At 40.9% G+C, this 20,623-nt stretch overlaps 1 protein-coding gene and 1 non-coding gene across 12 annotated transcripts in view; both read right to left on the minus strand.

Moving 5' to 3' along the window:
- CNOT1 (CCR4-NOT transcription complex subunit 1) overlaps positions 1 to 20,623 on the minus strand; it is a 54,811-nt gene that overhangs the window by 1,204 nt on the left and 32,984 nt on the right. For 4 of the 11 annotated variants that reach the window (XM_056500354.1, XM_056500352.1, XM_056500353.1 and 1 more), the window contains exons 24-48: positions 19,803 to 19,943; positions 18,923 to 19,102; positions 17,743 to 17,859; positions 17,236 to 17,346; positions 16,558 to 16,635; positions 16,075 to 16,252; positions 15,486 to 15,616; positions 14,828 to 15,124; positions 13,196 to 13,336; positions 12,995 to 13,099; positions 12,354 to 12,473; positions 11,370 to 11,564; positions 9,509 to 9,651; positions 8,794 to 8,902; positions 8,534 to 8,703; positions 7,219 to 7,471; positions 4,957 to 5,205; positions 4,163 to 4,326; positions 3,775 to 3,892; positions 3,205 to 3,306; positions 2,774 to 2,947; positions 2,077 to 2,226; positions 1,103 to 1,283; positions 262 to 394; positions 24 to 158 (exon numbers count right to left, since the gene is read on the minus strand). In XM_056500354.1, the coding sequence (XP_056356329.1) occupies positions 24 to 158; positions 262 to 394; positions 1,103 to 1,283; positions 2,077 to 2,226; positions 2,774 to 2,947; positions 3,205 to 3,306; positions 3,775 to 3,892; positions 4,163 to 4,326; positions 4,957 to 5,205; positions 7,219 to 7,471; positions 8,534 to 8,703; positions 8,794 to 8,902; positions 9,509 to 9,651; positions 11,370 to 11,564; positions 12,354 to 12,473; positions 12,995 to 13,099; positions 13,196 to 13,336; positions 14,828 to 15,124; positions 15,486 to 15,616; positions 16,075 to 16,252; positions 16,558 to 16,635; positions 17,236 to 17,346; positions 17,743 to 17,859; positions 18,923 to 19,102; positions 19,803 to 19,943 (3,875 nt within the window). The remainder of the gene's footprint in view (positions 1 to 23; positions 159 to 261; positions 395 to 1,102; positions 1,284 to 2,076; positions 2,227 to 2,773; positions 2,948 to 3,204; positions 3,307 to 3,774; positions 3,893 to 4,162; positions 4,327 to 4,956; positions 5,206 to 7,218; positions 7,472 to 8,533; positions 8,704 to 8,793; positions 8,903 to 9,508; positions 9,652 to 11,369; positions 11,565 to 12,353; positions 12,474 to 12,994; positions 13,100 to 13,195; positions 13,337 to 14,827; positions 15,125 to 15,485; positions 15,617 to 16,074; positions 16,253 to 16,557; positions 16,636 to 17,235; positions 17,347 to 17,742; positions 17,860 to 18,922; positions 19,103 to 19,802; positions 19,944 to 20,623) is intronic. The other 7 variants (XM_056500359.1, XM_056500357.1, XM_056500358.1 and 4 more) reach the window with 3 other exon arrangements.
- On the minus strand, positions 18,287 to 18,425 carry LOC130258062 (small nucleolar RNA SNORA46). Its single transcript, XR_008841432.1, has one exon. It is a non-coding gene; the product is annotated as a small nucleolar RNA SNORA46 (small nucleolar RNA).

A 20,623-nucleotide genomic window follows, 5' to 3' on the forward strand; every position in this document is an offset into this window, starting at 1 on the left:
TTGTGTGGTTAAGTTATACTCACTTCTCAATTTCTGGAGCGCAGTGAACAAACTCATGGTTCCAGAACTTAAAGGCTGGATTTTTTATCAGCTCAATGAATGTAATAAGGAGACCCCAGGGATGAGGCCTATTTACAATCAGTCGTTCCAAGAGAACCCTGAAATCCAAAAGTAAGAGCACTTAGAGCTCAAAGATCAGAAGTAAGAAAGGAAGGGAAGCAAAAAGCTAAATGCAGGCCAGTTAAACACTGCCCCTCTCACCTGGTGATCTGCTCCTGGATGGCCTCTGTGTTGGCCTCTGCAAACAGGTAGAGCATGGTGCAGCTGAAGTAGTGGGTGTGGCTGTTGGGGTAGCGCAGCTGGTTGGCGATGGCGTTCAGGAAGAGGTACCGGCCTGCAGGAGAGAACACTGAGTACACACGGCTTCCCTTGCACACAGAGGGAATAGAGAAGCAACCAGTGGTGCTTGAGATTAATGTCTGGGAGCTTTATGGAGGTACACAGAACAAAACCAACTGAAGATATGCAAAAGCTGTGTCAAGCCAGGCTGATGGAGAAGAATTCAATTCTTCACTGAAGGCATTTCTAGTTTCCTTGAGTACTTTGAGCTTTTGGTTAGAACACTGCTCCTATATTTAGAGTTTAATATTCTAATGTAGCACCACCCCTGTAACCCCATAACCACTAAATCACATCACCCAGCACGCAATCTCAAACACCTCCAGAGATGGCAACTCCATCACCTCCCTGGGCAGCCTATTCCAATATCAGCCCACCCTAACAGTGAAAAAACCTTTTCTGGTATCTAATCTGAATCTTCTCTATAACATCTTAAGGCCATTTCCTCTCATCCTCTCACTGCAGGCATGAGAGAAGACCCTCACTTCACTACAACCCTTCAGAGCATAGGTCCCTCTTGAGCCTCCTCTTAACACTAAACAACCCAGCTCCCTCAGCCATTTTTCACAGGACATGTTTTCTACACCTTTCACAAGCTTTGCTGCCCTTTGCTGGACACATTCCAGCACCTCAGTGTCCTTAAAGTGAGGACACACTTGCTGTATATGTGACATTGCATGAACTAGTAGTGTTTCCAGCTCACCTTCAGTGTCCAGATCTACTGCCAAATTCTGGAAGATGTCCATGTGAGCTGAGTGGGTAATGGTGCTCATGGAGGGTGTGCTGCCTTTGTTGTGAATGTGTGCAATAGCTTGAGTACCTACGTAGAGCACCAGTGCATTAATCAGCTGGATGTTGTAGCGGTTGCCAGGTTCATTTGATACCTAATAGCAAAGATATGAAAAGCATTAACAGTCAATATTCCTTCAGCACTCAAAGGTACAGCATGTACAGCAACAACATCCAAGTATCTTACTGATTTATCCAGAGGACAACACACTGAGATATCCACAAATTCTATTTGGCATTTAGCCTTTTTCAATGTGGTGTACATTAGAAAGCATATATTAATATTACAGCCCATATATTTATGTGTATATATATATATATATATATAAATATATATATATTCAAAAACATCAGCAAAAGATGACACAACAGATTTGTTTTTACTCTCTGCCTAAAGGAAAACATAAGGTAAGGCAATGTGAATTCACCAGCAGTGCCAGATGCTGGCTGAAACATCCTCCTCGTGTGAATGTTTCTGTCTAAACAGTTCTCTGAGGAAGTTCAACTCCAGACTCAAATCTGCTGCAGGCCAAGTCATGAGATGTCTGAAATAAGGTTTTAGCCACAATTCTGAACTGGGCTTTAGCTAATTTGACCTTTTTTACCTTTGAAGTACTGGCATGAAGATCCATATATTTCTGTAACAATTAATCTATTTGGAGTCAAAATTTAATCAGATTCTAAAAGGTTTCAACACATCCTATCAGGGAGTGGCAGAAGACTTATTCAGAGTGTGAATTTTCACAGGCTTTTCTACTGCATGGAACACATGCTGGCCAATACACAAAAAAATCCTGCAGGAAAGGATGGTGGCTGAACCAGTGAGATCATTTGTGCCAAATTATTTAAACTGAGCACCCACAGGAACATCAAAAACCTCAAACTTACTTGTAGGTTGCTTCGCAAGTCAGACAAAAAGGTAACTGGAGAACGGGTTTTGAGATAGGAATCCAAGTCTTTCTTGAACTGAGGTGGCATCACTCCAGTGAAATTTGTAAGTATTCGTGGAGCAATGTTAATCTCACTTAACATGTCCACCTGTTGACAGAAAACCCAGTCAACTAAACCATCAGCAATGAAACAAATTCAACAGCAGATGTATAAGCAATATCAACTACTGCTGCTGATTACTTTTCCTTCCATCAGTGAAACAGCAACACCTGACTTTTGCAGATTTTAGAAGAAACTTGATATCTAACATGCAAACTTATTACATGATGTCTTGAACAACTGAGAGGATAAGAAACTTCAGGGGTGAAGGCCATAGGGAAATTCAATCACTGCCTTTGGGGTCTCCCCATCTACATTCCAGACAGTAGTTTCAAAAGGCACAAACATCCACACAAGTCAAGAACAGCTTCTTCAGTGACAATGAGCACTGCGGCTTCACTACCATCACCCCACACAGCTCAGGCAGAGAAGAGAACAGGACAGCGCTTTGGCAATGTGAGAAGGTTTCCTTCTAATCATTCCAGGATTAGCTGCCTAGCAGATACCCAAAGATTTAATTAGATAATATTAATCTGGATAGAGAGTATGAGCATTGAAGTTTCCTATTATCTAACTCCTTTGAGATAAGTCCTACCTTTAGGTTGGGGGTGAAAGGGTCTGGAAGCCTCATGTTCCGTGGGAAGGCACTCAGGATCAGATTCCTTAGCTGAATACAGTTAGGTGGGATCACGTCACAGAACCCATAGTGGTAGTCACAGAGAAATTCTGGGAAATCATGCAACAAGACCAGCAACACACGCAGAGTGCCCTGTGAAATAAAACAGTAAACATAAGAGGTGTTTAACGGTTGAAACTGTGCAAAAGCTTGCAGAGCCATCATTCCATATCATGTGGCTAACATTATCAGAAAGAAACTAATCTGGGAGGGCAGCCTGCTTCCCCCACAATTTAAATTCAACTCTCAGATGCAAGTTAGAAGAAAATAGCCAATTCTATTTTGCTGCCAGAATACTTCTACTTTCAGACAACTTTGATTGAAGTATCTATTAGTCAACATTTTTTTACCTTGTAAAGAATTTGCATAGGTTTGGTGAGTTCCACATTCCTAAGGAAAGGAGCCAAGTACTTGAATAGATCGATCAACAACTGGGCATACATAGGCCAACCCTGTCAAGAAAATAACAGCAGGTGGAAAACATGCAATGAAGATCAGTCACCTTAATTTCAAAACTATAATTAGACTGATCTTTATAAAAACCTGGATGAAAGAGCTAGCAACTGCCAGCTCAACCACTGAGTGCAGCACAGTTCATTTAAAGGGCTTCAGCTGCACACCATTGTGCCATGAGTGTTTCCAGAACCCTCAACATGCCATACTGAGCTGACAATATTAAGCCTAGAATGAAGGCTACAGATCTTCTAGACAAAGGCATGTTTGACAAATTAAATTCGCCCTGTGTTCCATAGTTACTGACACACACTCTCCTCCATGCAGTTAGATTACTGTGAATATGGAAGACAACAAAAACAGAACAGCCATGCTACTAGTGCACTTCAAGAGATGTGAAACAGCACCACACCAGACAAACACATGGGTGAGCTTTTTAATTCAGAAAAGATAAACTGCAGCCACACCTTCTGCTGTGGTGTATGTGCCAGCATTCTTGCAATAAATATCCGATGGGAGATCAGTTCCAGCCAGGCATAAACAAAACCTGGAGCTTTTGTAGGCCTCAGGATGTGAAATGTGTTACTGAAAGAAAAGTTAGAGCAGGTTAGAAGTGCACAGCAATAAGGTTGCTTTTCATAATATTGAGGGAAAAACACAGCCCTAAAAGCAAAGGCATTTGAGCACATTGGATTTTACCAGTCATCTTCCCTAAAACAAGCAAGTGGTCAGTCCACAGTAGAACCAGTTACTCCAAAGGTGATTAAGTCACCACAAAGAACACATAGCCTTTAAGTGAAAATCCTTGATGCTACCAAGAAAGGATGGGCATCGTGGCCAATCCCAAATACATACCAGAAAGCTGTGAGTGTCTGGAAGTTGATGGTCTCCAGCACATGCTCAGGAGCATTTAATTCCAACAACAACATGATGAAAATGCGATGGTAAGGAAGTTGCTGAAACTCACTCTGCCGAACATCATGGTCTTGCAGAAGAACTCCCACCACAATGCCAAGAACCTAAAGAGATTAAGACACATGGAGACAGCAAGAATTACCCTGCAACTCAGACTACAGATAATACTTTAACCATCAGTAAAAAAAAAACCAAAAAAACAACAAAATCAGTAGATTCTAACAAGAACCAAAAATCCTAGTTATTTGAAGTGTTGCATAAATGAATATTACAATTTGTTTCAGCAATTCCCAACCACTATGCTTTGCTCTCCCTGTCCCTTGGACCACAGTCACAACATCCGACTGGGCAGGATCTGAAGGTCTTAACTACCTAAGACCATCCAGCAATAAACCAAGTAGTGTAAAAAAAAAGGCAAGACTCTCACAACGTGAGGGTAAACACTCAGGAATCAACAACCTTAAAACAGCAGCTGCTGACTTTTTTATTTCAAGGTACAAAGATGAATTTCAGACTGGTTTAAGATGAAATCTTTGTGAACAAGAAAGTCATGTGGCATCTTGGTGGTTCATTCAAAAGTTTACCAGTGACCAACCATCTAGTTCTCACCAGACACCTCAGCAGCAGCCCACATTAAGGTCTGCACCTCAAGTTTATCAAAGGTTTATCAGGTTTAGCAAAGGTACAGCCAACAACACACTTCAAATGCAGTAAGGACAAGAAGGATTTGCAACCTTATTCAGGAGGTTGATCTTTGTGACTGTGTTGGTTGCCTCCCCAGAGTGCTTCACCAGCAGTGCAATGAGTCGCACAAAGGCATCCAGGTTGTGGTAGCACTTGGCTCGAATCATGGTGGGGTTGGCTGCAGGATTGTGCTGCTGCTCAGCCAGGGCTCGATAGCTGATCTCAACACACATCTCAGTGCAAAGACGGAAAAAACGGGTGATCAGGTCATCTGTTTTCAGGATCCCCTGCTGGTGCATCTGACCAGGAAAGGAAAAGACGTCAGCACTGTAACCACAGACAGTTCATTTTACAATTTATTTCAAACAACACACCCTTTACAAAGAACCCATCTTGACTGTCACAGTTAATTTCTGCCATTCTCTCCTGAGAGATTAATGTTTGCAAGGCAATTTGAGGGTGGTAACACGATTTTTTCAAACACATTTATACTCAAATACAATCTTTTGAATCCCAAATCTTTCCAACCACCAGCACAGCTGAGAAATCCATTTCAGCATCAGTGCTGCCACCAGCATTCAGCCTTGCATGAAGAAGATGAGGAGTACAAGCTCTGCGAGGGGCAGATTCCAGCTCCTAGCTCAGGAATCACAAACCACCACAACCAGCACTCCGCAGCCCTATTCTGTAGAATCAAACTGCATTTGGAAAGCGAATTTTCCTTAAGCGAACATTACATGCAGAGAAAGATTGGGTGGGCTTTTTTTCTTTGCATGGGGGAGTTGTTTTAATAATAATATACATAAAGACCTCCCAGAGACCTCATTTTATTTGTTAGCCACAGTATTAGAACCATCAAAACGAAACAAATTACACTGTAGAAAACTTGGGGGCTTGGAATAAAGCATCATATTTCTAAACTCCACCTGTACATAAAGCTATAAAAACAGAATAACTGGTAACTTGGAGATAATGTGGAGAACTTCAGTATTTCTGGAGAAACTTTTTTTCTAAAAAGCCCAAAGAATTTAGGTATCTGCCTTCAAAGTTCTGTGCTTCTTCTTGTTTTACTGACTTGTGGGAAGGAAGCAACACTTCAGCAGTTCCTTTGAGTTCAGTAGTACAACCTAATTTAATGTAGTTATTACAAAATATTCTGTTACTAAAGCCTGTAACCAAACAATTGTAAATAAGTACTGCACTTCAATGTATTTAAATTGCTGTTTCAAAACTGATCATATTTGTACAAAATGTAATCAAGCAAGTGTGATAAGGAGTGAAGTGGGACAAAAGTGTACTAAATATTGTGAGCACTCTGTACTGAAGTGTGCTTAAAGAGCATGATTTAAAGTAAAAATGTGAAGTCACAGAAATAGGTAAAATATTTCTTTAATATGTCCATTTAGCACAATATCTATTAAAATCAATCAAAAAGTTCCATGCAGTAGAAGTCAGACCAACAAAGAGCTCTCTTATAACCAGTGCATAAGGACACTAAAATCAAATTAAAAAAAAACACTGCATCAGTCACAATCTTCACGCATACTCTGAAGTTTGAGCTTATTTTCATTAGTAGTTGCAAAGTCTGCAGCATATTTGTGGCAGTGTCAAAAACTTAAAAAGAACACGATGCAAAAAGGCCAAGTCAGGGCCTTTCTTGCAGCTGCAGTCAAGGAGCTGCATGCAAGAACAGAATTTTAGGGAGATGCCTGCAGATGCAGGAGTTTGTTACCACACATGCTGGGCTACTGAGGAGATAGATCTCCCTCCTCAGTCACACCTAGAAGGCAGATGGTATGTAATGTCCACCATACCTGTTAAAATGCTTCAGAGTGGCACGTTGGATATTGTTTAAATTTAGGCACCACTTCAGCTAATGAAGTCTCAAGAGTTTCCTTAATAACGACTTCACTCAGAAAAAGGATTCCATTGCCCACATGACCTGCAACAATTTACCTGAATCTCTACTGGTGACATCCTCCTGTAAGCTGTCAGAGCTTTTATGGTTACCCATAAGGAGTAACACCAGTCAAGGCTCATTACAGAAGTGGACAGAACTATTTCCAAGAGCTATTTCAGCTCAAGTTCTTTTTCCACCAAACTGATCTCAGAACTCATGGTGTGAAGTGACAGCCTGTTGGCTACACTATCTGAAGAACATGATTCGGTGGAGGACAGGAGCTTCATCAAAACCAGAATTTTGACAGTAAACTGCCATACACGTAAAAGTTTCAAAAGGATGCCTAACACAGGTTATAACACTGCTTTAAAATGGAGGGCATCACACCCTACTTATGTTGAATAAAAAGCACCTTTCTTTCCAAAAGCTCTACCTGTCCAACAAACGCAGAGAACGCTTTGGTACTGTCACGGCCTGCTGCAGCTGAATGGTAGAGGTTCACCCACTCCCTCAGCAAGTATTCTGCTTTCTCCCTCAGTCCTGGTGGGTCATCATACTCAGAAGCTTGAGAAATTCCTGAATGCATCATGAAATTAGGACCTCCGTGAGCACGGTCAATCATTGCTTCATAGTTTGATCGGACCACTTCCATCAGCTGAGGTAATCTAATGCAACAGACCAGAGCAAGAGCTGGGTTAGAATTCCTCCTCCAAAAGGTGCAGGAACTGGAAGCTCAGTCAAAGAGAGTTGGAAGAAAGCAAATTATTTCTCATACTGAAACTTTCTATCTTTCAGTCCTCACTGGAATAGCAGAAATAAGTCATGAAAGCAGATACACTTATGATGAAAGAAGGAACACTGAAATCACATAAGCTTTGAAGTTCCACACTAATTTGTACAGTGGAGTGCCGCAACAAAACACCACAGGGACAAGAAGCAGCTTCTCTTCAGACTTCAGGAGCCCTGAAATGCTACCAAATAGGGAGATGCCAGTACTGAACTGTCTGACTGTGGCACTGGATTTGGCTGCAGTGAAAGTCAACCCATACAGAGAAGACATGTCTATCCATGCCAACTGCAGATGAAAGGACTTCAGCAGCTGTGTTTTGCAGCCACTGCTATCAGCCACCTGCTGGTTGCTCTCAGCTATTCAAAGTTCTCCAAGCTCTAATTCATGTCTTTCTCAAACCCAGCAACTGCTTCCACCTTACAAACAGGAGGCCTGCAAGTCCCACAGGTATTTCCAGGTGTTGTGGCAATAATTGCCACCCAAATGGTTTGGGCAGTTTGCAGGTAGATGCACAAACTATGTGACACTGGTGAAGGATTGCTCTGTAAGCTCTAAACAGAAAGGACTGTCTAATTGGATTGTTTCTGATTAACATACCAACACCTAGAAATACAGGATTTAAACAGGCAATAATATTGCATAAATTTAAGACAAAGCAGGAATTCAAAAAAGTTTCTCACAGTTCAACAGAATTTTGGAGAATAGTGCATAGACAGATTTTCTTAAGCATTCAGTTTCACATACTGCTACAGCTGCCTCTATTTTGACTAAGATGAGCAGATTTACATTAGAGTGACAGTTGAAACTAAGAAAGGACTGTAGTCTTAGGGAAAGTTTAAACCTGTATGACTGAATGATATGAAACATTGCCTATATAATATGCAAATCACAAATGAGCACAAAAAAAGCAATACATTGCACAATACTACAGCCTCACCCTTCCGGGGCGTTTCCTCTGGAATGAGCATTAATTCTCATGAGTGTCTCAATGGTGTGAAACAGATCTGCTTCTGTTACATGGGCAACGCTTCTCTCATCCACCAACAAGATCTTTACCAACTGCATGGCAAATGCCACAGCCATGTAGTTCAAGCCATTCTCCATGGACTGTCAACATGAAAAAGACAAAGTTCAACCACAGATCTTACAGTGGACTGAGTGCATCCCTCCTCCTTTGAAAGAGCATGTTCTCTTTACCTGAGCCAAGTGAAGGTCATACTGCTGCATGTTAACAAGGTGATTGCGGATTAGCAGCTCCACAGCTTCCACATTGTACTTGTACTCGTCTCTGCATTCGATCAGGCACCTGAAGAATTGAACTTCTTATAAAAAGTGTATTTCAACAACATAGTTTAAGTGAAGCAACTCAAATCTAGTACTTCAGAAACTGACATTCACTGTGATTCATTACCCAGCTTCAAAAGAAGCCTCTTCTAGAGCATTCTCTAAGGTAATGGTTTAAGTTCACAACAGTCAGACTCAAGCATCTATTGCCCTACACAACTGGTCACAAGAGCCCTTTAAGAGCTTCAGTTTGTTCAGCATAAGAAGGCTCTCTTCCAAGGATGAATTGGCAGATCTGCCTAGCTGAGGCTTCTGCTACAGGCATATGCCATGTCACATTGTTTATGACAGCACACAGAAATATTCTCTGCAAAATGAGAGTGAAAAAAAAAAAGGCCAGATCATTCCCTAATGTTTAACTACATTAAAGATTCCTATCCTGCTCTGGGATGAATCAGCATTATCAGAAGATCTAGATAATTTTGCAAAGAGAAAAAAATAATCTGGTTATTTTTTGTCTGTCCAAATTGCAGCAAAGCAAAATATTAACAGGCAGGGAATACAGAGCGACACAGGAACTCTCAAAAGATGGTGAAAGTTACATCAATGTTCTTGTCTTGTAACTGACCTAGTGATTTGCTTGTTACACCACGGAGATCCATAGGCACGGCCATCCTGCAGAGCCTTCAGCACCAGCAGGTGACACTCACGGTAGCGGAGCAGGAGGTCAGCATCAGCCCCACTGGTGGCATCCAGCAAGCCCTCTACAGCCTAGAATAGATGCAACCTGTTAGCAGAGATAAAAACAAGTCCTCCTCCAAATCTTCTGGACATTACATCAGCAAGAGTTATTACCAGAAGACATGAAAAAAACCATCCATTTAGTAATTGTGCTGATCTTTTGATAAGACTGTGAGATTTTACTAGCTACTGTGGCATCTATGCATGCACTGTACACACCTATGCTACCACAAACAAACCTGCAGGTCTGTCTATGCTCCACCAGCTTCGTATGTGCACCAAATACCACGACAGACCTTGTTAGTTTGTGCTGCAGCTTCCCTAAGTCAATGCCTCCTCAAGCAATTCTGCATATGGCTCATGGAAAACTACCTGAGAAAATATTTACAGAACCTGCCAGAGGTAAGTAAGCAGCTTCCTTAGAGAAGGAGCTCCAGCACTCAGAGATGTATCTGTGTTAGTCTACAGCAAATGGAAGATGAGTTTTACACAGGCAACACAATTTATTTGGTCAAGTCCTAGTCAGGACTGGATCTCCAATAGGTAAAAGCACTGGAAGACAAGAACGAAGAGTCTCCCCCCAGCTTTTGGTTACTTTTGTTTTGGCACTGCTCTTGGATCCTCATGCACACAGCTCAGTATCCTTACACTATTCTCAAGTGCATTTTTCTCTGTGTCTGTCACTTGTTCTACACTGCTGCACAGGCACTGATGCCAGCTCAGCTCACAGAGCTTACTGCAACACTTCCACTGGTATACAGCCTACAAATTCTGGCTGGGATGGAGTTAATTTGCTTCATAGCAGCCCATATGGTGCTGTCCTTTGGATCTGTGCTGAAACAGTGTTGACAACACACCACAGTTTTGCCAGTTGCTGAGCAGTACTAGCACAGGATCAAGGCTTTTTCTCTCTCACTCTGCCTCTCCCACCAGTGGGTAGGCTGGGGATGGACAAGAGGCTGGAAAGCAACACAGCCAGGACAGCTGACCCAAATTGAATAAAGGGATGTACTGTGTTATATGACATCATGTTCAGCAATAAAAGCTCAAGGAAAGGAGGATGAAAAAGGGCATTCATGGTTCTGATGTTTGCCTTTCCAGGCAAATGTCACATGTGCTGAAGCCCTGTTTTGCAAGGAATAGCAGGACATCTCTCTGATGGGAAGATTTTAGTTTCATTTGTGCACATGGCCTTTACTTTCCCTTTTAAACTGTCAATCTGAACAAACATCATCTAGTCTTCTTTGCATTTTTCCTGTGTCTTGCAGAAAAGCAGAGAGAGGAAGCAGCTGGATGGATGTTGGGCAGCTGGCCATGCATAGTCATTTATCAGTTACTGAATACACCCCTAAGTGTGCCACTAGAAATCTAGTACTATGCTCAATACTATCTATCTACAAGGGCAGTTCCAATACCTTTTTAGCCTCCAAATCATCCTGAAATCAGACCAGTCTGGACTGCAACAGCCCTCCGCTTGCCACATCTGAACAAAACTCTAAGTCCCAGGTTTCCATATACCTACTTCTTCCACAGCAGTTTTGACAACATGTGTACAATACCCTAAGTGAACACAATGGCTCCCTCCCAATCTTATTTATCAGATTTCCAAAGACAGCAGTTCAGTACTCGTCACCAAGCAAGTTCCACAGGATGCATGAAGAAACAAGGTCACCAGCAAAACAATCCACGAGCCAGGTGAGTAACAAACTCTAAGCAAGTTGTTACAGAGATGAGTTGTCACCACTCACCTTCTGCAGTAGTCCAAGGGCAGCAATGGCATCCCGGGAGTTCCGAGCCACCACCACCGCCTCCAAGAGGCTACGCAACGCTTGAACTTGAGGATTCATGGCCAGAGTGTGTGGAATGGACTGCAGGTGCTGCTCCAGTTCTGTCATACATTTGTCATAAATTTGTGCTACATCATCTGTAGCCCAAGCTTGCTGCTTAAGAGAAAGTGAGAATCAGTGATTTTTGCAAGGATTGCATTTGTGATACTCAAACAATGACTGACTCTTCTCCTTCAGAAATTATAGCATCCAGAATTTAGACTTCTACAGTACTATGGTTTGTTATTGCGGGCACACATATGAGCAAATTAAGCTGTGAAAATAACCAACACATAATTCTATCAGTCAGAATCACAGAATAGTTTGTGTTGGAAGGACCTTGAAGACTATTTTGTTTCACCTGCCCTGCCATGGGCAGGGACATCTTCCACTAGAGCAGGTTACTCAAAGCCACACTCAATCTGGCTTTGAACACATCTACAGCTTCTTCAGATAACCTCTTCCTCACCACCCTCACAGGGAAGAAGTTCCACCTAACATGTAATCTAAACCTGTGTCTCAGTTTGAATCCATCCCCTCTTGTTCCATCAGTAAGTTTTTGTATGCATACAAAAACTTGTTAATGATCTTAAAATTCAGACTTGCTGTCCATGATCTTCCTGCAAAGTAACCTGAGATTTGAATAAAATATTTCACTGCAACTAAAACTGCATGTACTATTCCTAAACTGCAGTTTTTTTCCCAATTTGGGTTAAAAATCCCTAAGACTGGATGGAAGTTTTATGCTGCCATTACTTTGTCTTTAGAACAAATGCATTTTTTCAATCACTATCCCCAAGCAATAAAAACACTTGACTTATGAGTCCTTCTAACAAAACCACAAGTTCTGCAACAGTCTCCAAAATGGCTATAGTACTTCATGCTGATTAATTCAGAAACTTCTACCTTCATAGGCTGAGCCAAGAATCCTGTAGGCTGAGTTAAGTCATTGGTGGGTAAGAAGCCAGGGACATTGCGTGCAAACTCTTCATAAACAGCCAGCTGTTTTGGGTCCACACCTCCAACCTTGGCAACAAAAAGAATAGGCATTTAACTCACTGATTTTTTTTACTGAGGCAGTAAAAAATGAGGAAAGCTTGTGAAACAGGTAGCTAGAGTGGCCTAGACATCGAGTAGGATTCCCTGCTTTGCACCGAGGTCTTAACTCTCCTGCCACACCTCCTAACAGGGGAATTTTACTTTAAAAATGAAACTTACATTCCAAGAAACAGATATAACAGAATACTGAGAAATGCTCTGATGAAAGCACATTGTATGTCCTTTAAAGGAGGAAAACAGAAAAGAGACAAAAGAAAGGAAAATATAAAGACAACAAAACAGTGAGAGGAAATACAGAAATAGAGACTCAAGGAATTGAGAAAATGATATAAACACTCATTTTGGAAAAATGTGTTTCCATACTAATCAAGATAACAGTGGCTGCACTGTTAGGCAAGACTAACAATGTATGATTACCCAGCTGACACTGTGCCATCCACTTTTCCTTATGAGGAGGGAGAGAAGGGCAACATCAGAACAGAACTCACCTTTAACCTGATCTGCTCTGGCATCCGCTCAGCCTGGTACGTTAACACAACAGGATCGCAGTAGCGACGCCCCTCTTGCCTAGCATGCTTTCTGAGCTCAAATTCCTGGGAAAACACAAACATCACACTGCATTTTACACACCCATCTGGATGTGTATGAGCACACAGAACACTTCTAAAAGACAACGGTCCCATACTTACAGTTGCAAGCCTCTTGTCCATCTCAGGGCCTGCCTTTTCCACAGCTGTCTTCTGGATAAAGCAGCAGGCAAGCTCACAGTTATCCTGTGCTAACTGGGCAGCTGCCTGCTCCATCATGTCCCTCTGCTGTGGGGAGGCTGCCTATTGAAAATCACAATAATCAGTGAAGGATGTAAAATTCCCCTGTATATTACTTGCCTTAAAATCTGCACCACTGCTTATACAGAACACCAGCAATAAAAATGAATGCTCTTAGGATAACACTCCCTTCCCATAGAATATACAATATTAAATTTAATTTTGCATAGCTTTGAATAAAACATGTAAGCAAGATGGCAGTCAAAACTTTCAACATAGAACAAAACAGCAGGAGTTCTCCATCTTCTCCACCTACCCATCTCTAGGGCACAGAAATAAAGGCTTGCTTTAGACAGACACATACAGAGTGATGTTAATGCAGGGAAGGCTCTGCATCACAGTAGTTTTCCTACTTCCTAGGCTGTAATTGGAAGACATAAACGTGCAGCACTACCAGTGCAAAACAGCAGTTCTAAGCCTTTTTCAGTGGGTTTCTTTTCTCATGAGGAATCAGATTTTCTTCCTTCCTTCCTTCTCAAGAGTCTGCTTCATGAGAACCCTGAACAGATGCACTTATTTTCCAGGGTGCAAAGCAGCAACTTCCACTAGAAATGGAATACATCTATAAAGACAGCCTGTCCCATCTACTTGGACTTCCTTGCCTGCTAAGAGCTCTTTCATTAATTCCTGAAAATTACACTATTTCTGTTAAACCACTTCATCACTATATGCCAGATAAGAATTTTGAGATGCCTCATACAGAGTGTTTTCTGCAATAAAATGTTTTCTACAATTATCCCTTACAAAAACTTGGATTAAAACTGGATTTGTACCAATGTCAATGTACAATGTCAATGTCAGGGATAAAGAAACCTGATTAACTTCTAATTGTTCGAAGTACAGCTGTGTCTTGATCTTTCCAAGATCCTTATGCTCTTGTGCCTGTTGCTGGCACTGATGGCAAGAATTCTGGGTGGTAGTTGCTGTTGTGCTCAGCAGTTCACAGGCTGTTCCATACAGTTTAGCTCAAATTTTCTTCATTAAGAGACCTGATATAACCTCTGGAAAACCCAGTGAATTCACAAGCTGTGCAGAAGAGTTTAAACTACCTATCTGCTAACAGCACAAGTAAACAAAATCTGCCTGAAGCATGCATGCTGAAACAATCCAAGATTATCACCAAAATCAATTCAGTCCTTCTCACCCGAACTTTTCTGCCTCAAACCCTGCAGAAAGTTCAAGCCTCCAAGGCTTCCATGATGTGATTAAACTGGAGAGAACATTGGGGCAAAATAAAAGGATAGTCAGGAAGACTGTGTGCCATTTAGTAAGATCTACCATCTCAGTTCAAGAGTGTTCAAGATCTGGAATTGTAAAACACTTTTTTCCACTGTAATTCCACAAGAGTCACAAAACTTTTACCCAGTGAATTCATCTCCATGCCAGTTAAGCTGCACAATTAATTAACAAATCTATATTGTGGAGAACTGATTTCCTAATGCTGGATGCCTATAGTCCTGTTAGTTGGATATAAACTTCAAATGATGCACTTACCCTCAGTGCAGTAGCAAAGCTATTTTTCAAGTTGGTAGCTATGCTCATCAGCAAAGGCTCTCTGCAGGTAATCATGGCCATCCCAGCAGTCAGGTTCCTCATCATGTGGTGAGCGGCCACACGCATCCGTGACTCCTCCGAATCCAGGGCAAAGTCTTTCCTGACTATCTGTTCACAGGTTGTCATGGCAATCTTGATGGATCTGTCCACAACTGGATGGACGAGGTCCTGCACCGCGCGCTCGATTGCCTGCCGCACACACTGCTTCAGCTGTGGGTGGGCTTGGAACAGCGGGATCTGCAGGGGATTAGGAAATGTCAGAGAATAAAGTACACTGGAATCCCACCTACCCATGACACCTGCATTTTCTGAATGATTTATAAATGCATTGTCATAGCTTGTGCAGTACTCCCATGTTCCCCATGCAGTTATTACAGTATTTGATTAATGTGAAACTGGGACAAATAATTATTTTTCTAACCAAGTTGCAGCTGAGTAACAATGCAAAGATTGACTTAAGAGCTGAGCTGCTGACTGGACAAAAGGAGCAGAGAGACTCATTTTATACCTAAGTCCTGACAGCTCCCACCAGCTGAGATCTGCATCAACCCTGGCTGTAAGAATTCTTTTAGCAAACTAAATCAGCTCTAAGACTTACCGTTGGATTTAAGGTAATGTGTGGAGCCAACCCTCCTAAAGAATAGACGTTGATGTCATGATAACTGTACTGGGGCTGTGGAGGAACCGTGGCTGTACAAGTGGTGCTGGTAGCTGGAGTTGTAGAAGCAGCTGGAGAACACAAGTAGGTTTGTATTGCGACACTAGTGAAAAGCAACTGCTTATAAAACAAGTATATCATTCTTATTTAAACCAAAAAACTACCTAGAAATGAAAGTTTTGCAGTTTGATCATAAAACCTCCTAAACTTACTAAGCAACTTTCATTCTCCATAAAACTAATGATTAGTTCCAAAGTAGCTTCAGTACATTTTAAGAGAGCTGTTTTATTACAATAGTTTTAGCAGCTGATGTATTGTTAATAGGAGGAAGTCCAAGAAGTAGCTACACACACATAATACAGAAGTAGTCCTCATGATGGCTTCCATTCCCTTCCCATCTCCAAACTCTGTAGCACTGTAGCTCTGCAGCAAACTACCCAAGCACTCAGGAATGTTACAATAAAACAAAAAAACCTGGTCTTACTCGAACTTTAACAGTGCGGCTCTGGATTCTATGAGATGTACTTACCAGTTGTTGTGATGGGTGGTAGCTCTTCTGGCTGCTTCACATCCTTCTTTGGAGCAGACAGCTGCTCATCCAGATTTTTCAGACGATCCTTATCTTTCAGGAGACTTCCAGGTTTCAGCTCGTTGATGTCTAGCGCAAGATTCTTGCAGAGCACCTCAATCTCAAACTTCAGATTCAACTGCAAAACAACTCTAGTTTAGGTCATGTCACAAGGTAAATACCCAAAACATCTACTCCCAAGCTCCTCACTCTAATCCCACCCCTTTCAGAGACTAGTAATGACTGATGATTAGACAACTATCTTGATGCTGACTTCACAGAGAAAATTTTCATCCAAGTTCTACCAAATCAAGCAATGTCCAAGCAATCTCCCCATGCTAAAGCAGTGAGGACCATTTCAGTCCTTCACAACATCCTTCTTGACTAGTGTATCAATAAAACCTTACACTCAAAAGCTACAGAAAAAAAAATGCAGAAATTTACTTTTAGGTCATGTTCCTGATGTAGCTCAGCTAAAACATTCATAATGGCCATTGTCCATGGGTTTGGAGGCCTGAAGACCTACAAGAGAAAAAAGAAAGCAGTATTACAGAAACTTCTTGAATCATCTGGATAATTTATGACTGGAAATGTTTGAAACACAAGTAGCTATGTGTGCATACAGCCATGGAAACCTTTGTACAGCTGTGATTAGATCTGAATTTAGTATTTTAGTAGTAATTATTACAGTAATTCAGTATAACAGGAAATACATTAGGAACCTAAGTGAAAAACCGGAAACACAAAACCCTAGTCCTTCTTGAAAGGTCAGTTCTATGTCAAGCAGAATTGACAAGCTGATCAGGATCAACGTGGGTGGGAGAAAAAAAAAATAATAAAAAAATCTAGGAATAAATATATCCTAGAATTTCTTCAATGGCATCCTTCCATTTCACAATGGAGTTCTGTTCATGGATACCATAGTACATTTCAGGTAACACCACCTATTTATGCTGCAAAAATGCATGGCCATGTACTTTCCCTCCAAACAAAACTCCTTTACTTCGTGCTTTTATATCCCTTTCCTTTCTCTCCACAGAATTCATTTCATGACAAAAGCTGATTACTTCCTGCAATATTGTGTCGTTTGAGCAAGAACTCTGTCAGTACAAAAACACTTACCACACTCCTGACACTGGATTCTAAGACTTTGGCAACAAATGGCACTACATAAAGCAATTCCTGCTGTCCCTTAACATATGCTTCCAGGAGTAGCGACTTCACATCCAAATCCTGAAAAAGAATTGAAGTGGAAATGAGGGTGGAGAAAACAGCAAACACACTGCACAGTTCCACTAATACACGGCTTCGTTTTCAGAAACAGGCAAGACTGAGTCAAGACAACCCTTGAATTTTACAGACTGTAAACAGTAGTTACTTTTTGAAACAAGATTTACACATCGACATTTTTACATGGATTAACAAGCTTTTGCCAAAATAAATTTAGCTACTAACTTCTCTGATATAAACAAATATTTAGAAGTGTAAAATAACCAACTCTGGAGTCATACTTTGTACTTGGCACACAAAAGAGGCACCAAAAAAGTGGTAAGATTCCCCAAATAGCCTATGCTACTGCAAACAGCATACCAATTCATGCCAAGGCAATCTGTAAAGACAAAAGCTCACCGTGTGCAAGATGGGCTTATTTTTAGCCATTGTTATCATTCCCAGCCAGTGACCAAGGTTCTTCAACAAGGAACGGTCTGAGAAGTTGGCTGCAGCTTTATCTGATGTCAATAGCACCTAAAAAAGAATAAAAAAAAGCAACTTGAGCAACAAGCAGAAGATAACCAGACTCCAAACCAAATCCAACAGCTGATAGAATAAAGGCAAAGTTTTAGAACATTAAGTCCTGAGCTTCAGTCACATTACAGAGATACTTGAACAGCTTTCACTTCAAGGCAGCACCCTGGAAATCTGCTCTGTAATGACTACAAAATTCCTTCCTTTAAAAGGATCAAAAAAAGAGGATTACACTTTCCCAGACCTTACCATTTACTCTGTTGAGACTTTTACAACTACTCCCATAACCAAGTGTAACTTGTGCTTCCTCTTAATTCCTCATCACAGACCTGAGGGCTACAGTTTAACCTTCCAAGGAAACCATCTCCTTGTCATGTTAAAACATAAATCATGTCATCATATTATAAAAAACGTATTCTGCTGTTAGTTCTGTTCCTTAACTTCAGAGGAGCATCAGCTGAACAGAGGAAGGTCAGCTGTATTCTCACGAGTCAGGAGATGCTTTTGCACTATAGCGTAACCCATGGTGGTGAGGAAATGCCACCAACAGGTTTAAAAATAGTGCTTTCTTTACAAGCTTCTTTCATCTGGTCATCACTTCTGGGCTACTGCTTCCTCCTCCCATCCCCATTATCCTAGCCCTCCAATAAATTTTGGCTTTTACACTCCCATTTTCTAAACACACCCTTTCCCCCCCATTCCTCTTGGGCCAAAAGAGCAGAGTCTGGTTTTCTATCTTTGTACTTTCCTTCACAGAGAACAACTAGACTGTAAACAATGTTCCCCTGGGTTATAATTTGCAAACCTCACACAAATTTGAAGTCCACCCACATAAATTAATTAAAATGCAAATTTTCACTCCTGTTATACAATTTAATTATTTCATATGATCCTAACTGAAAAGAATCCTAGTACACCTAAAGATAATCTCTAAGTTTAATGGTAAGATAGAAAGTAAATTTTTAAATAATATTCTATATTTGAGGATCGGTACCATACAAACAAATAGCAGAAGGAGAGCAGCACGTTCCTGTGCTGCCTTCAGAAAACTTGCACTACTCACCTTGATATTTCTGTAGGTTTCATTCAGAACCATTTTATTAAACTCTGGATTCTTAAGTGTGTCAAGGAAGTTTGAATACAAGCTGTGAAAGTTAGGCTCAATACTGACTCTTTTCATCACAAGATACTGTGATACCCAAGGCATGAACTCTTCTTTCACTGTTTCCTTCAATTCTTCCACCTGTGCTCAAACAAAAGACAAAGCACAGAACAGATGAGAAGATAAAACCTTTTGGGGTCAGTTCTGACCAACACACAGTTTATGGTCAGTCAACTGGTTCTAACACTAAGGTTGCTTTTCTATAAAAAAAGAAATAGCAAAATCAGTGTCTCATTATCCAAAGATCTGGTCAACTAGTAAGGACTCAATCATGAAATAAGCAAGGCCTAACAATTCACCTCTCCTTCACTTCCCAGCTTTTTACCAGACAACTGGAAATCACGTTTTCACCTTACAAGTTCAAGCCATCTATTCACAAGACAACAGCGTAAGTGGCAGCAGAACCATACACCTCAACTAGTTCAGAAAAAGTCCCTTAATTTCTGCTTGAAAAACCAGAGCTTAACCTTGTAACATTTAATGACGCGCAGTCCACTTATGATGTGAATGTTTAAGATTAAGGAAAGGTATCTTTTACCCATCTCTTTTCTCCCCGGAAAATTTTATCTCCAAAGATGTTTAAGCAGGAAGTGCTGGAAACTATCATTTCTTTACAGTGTGTTCCCTCTTGAAGTTTTTCAAGTTACAATTTTGTAGACATGTAATCAACCCACACTTAAAATTAATATATAGAAAAAAGATTAAGAGTATAAAAATTATTTTTGCTATTTATTATTTTACTATTGTTATTTATTATTTTACTATTTATTTTCATACTTGCCTTCTGTGTCATATTTGACTGAGATAGATTATTGAAGATGAAAGCAATTTTTTCCTGGACATTCTCTGGAGGTTCCACAATCCTCTCTGTCTGATCTGTTGCTACTAACAGCGTATCAATGTTGGTAGTATTAATAGAAGGCTGGAGGGAGAACAAGAAGTTAAGCATAAACAATACCTAGAGGTGACATCAAAAGAAACTTTTGCTCTGTTCTGTCAAGCAAAAATAGAATTGAGCTTTATCGGGGACATCTACTGTCTCAGATTCATTTTCAGCAGCACTCTGAAGGAGCCAAGTGATTTTTTTTTTTTTCTAAAAGTTATGGTCAATACTCAGCAGGAGAATACTACTGCAGAAAAAGCCTTTACATGCACACATAATAGGTGCCACTGCAATGGCACCCTCTAGGCCTTTAAGCCTGTGTACAATTACAGCTTAGAGAAAAACCACAACACAATAGCGAGGAGCACTTAACACAGCAGGGAGTCTCCAGGAGCACTTCAGTGCTGATTTGGGAAGGAGAAATCCCAGAGGTTCATTCTGAGACCAGGTTCTCATTCAGAGATGCCAGCTGAAGTCAACAGAATGTGAGCCTGGTTCCCACAGCTGCAGGTCTGAACCGCAGGGCTTTAGCACCTGGTACATTGCAATTAAGGGAAAAGGCAATGTAGCTTTAAGTATCAATCCTGACTGGAGTTTAAAATAGGAAAACAAACACCTCAAAGTAACAAGTTTCTACATGTCTCCCCAAGTGTATTCACAACACTTTCAGCTGTGTTTGGCTTTTGCCTCCTTTACAGAGAACTATTTAAAGACAGTCC

Source organism: Oenanthe melanoleuca, chromosome 11 (assembly GCF_029582105.1).
Source record: "Oenanthe melanoleuca isolate GR-GAL-2019-014 chromosome 11, OMel1.0, whole genome shotgun sequence".
NCBI lineage: Eukaryota > Metazoa > Chordata > Aves > Passeriformes > Muscicapidae > Oenanthe > Oenanthe melanoleuca.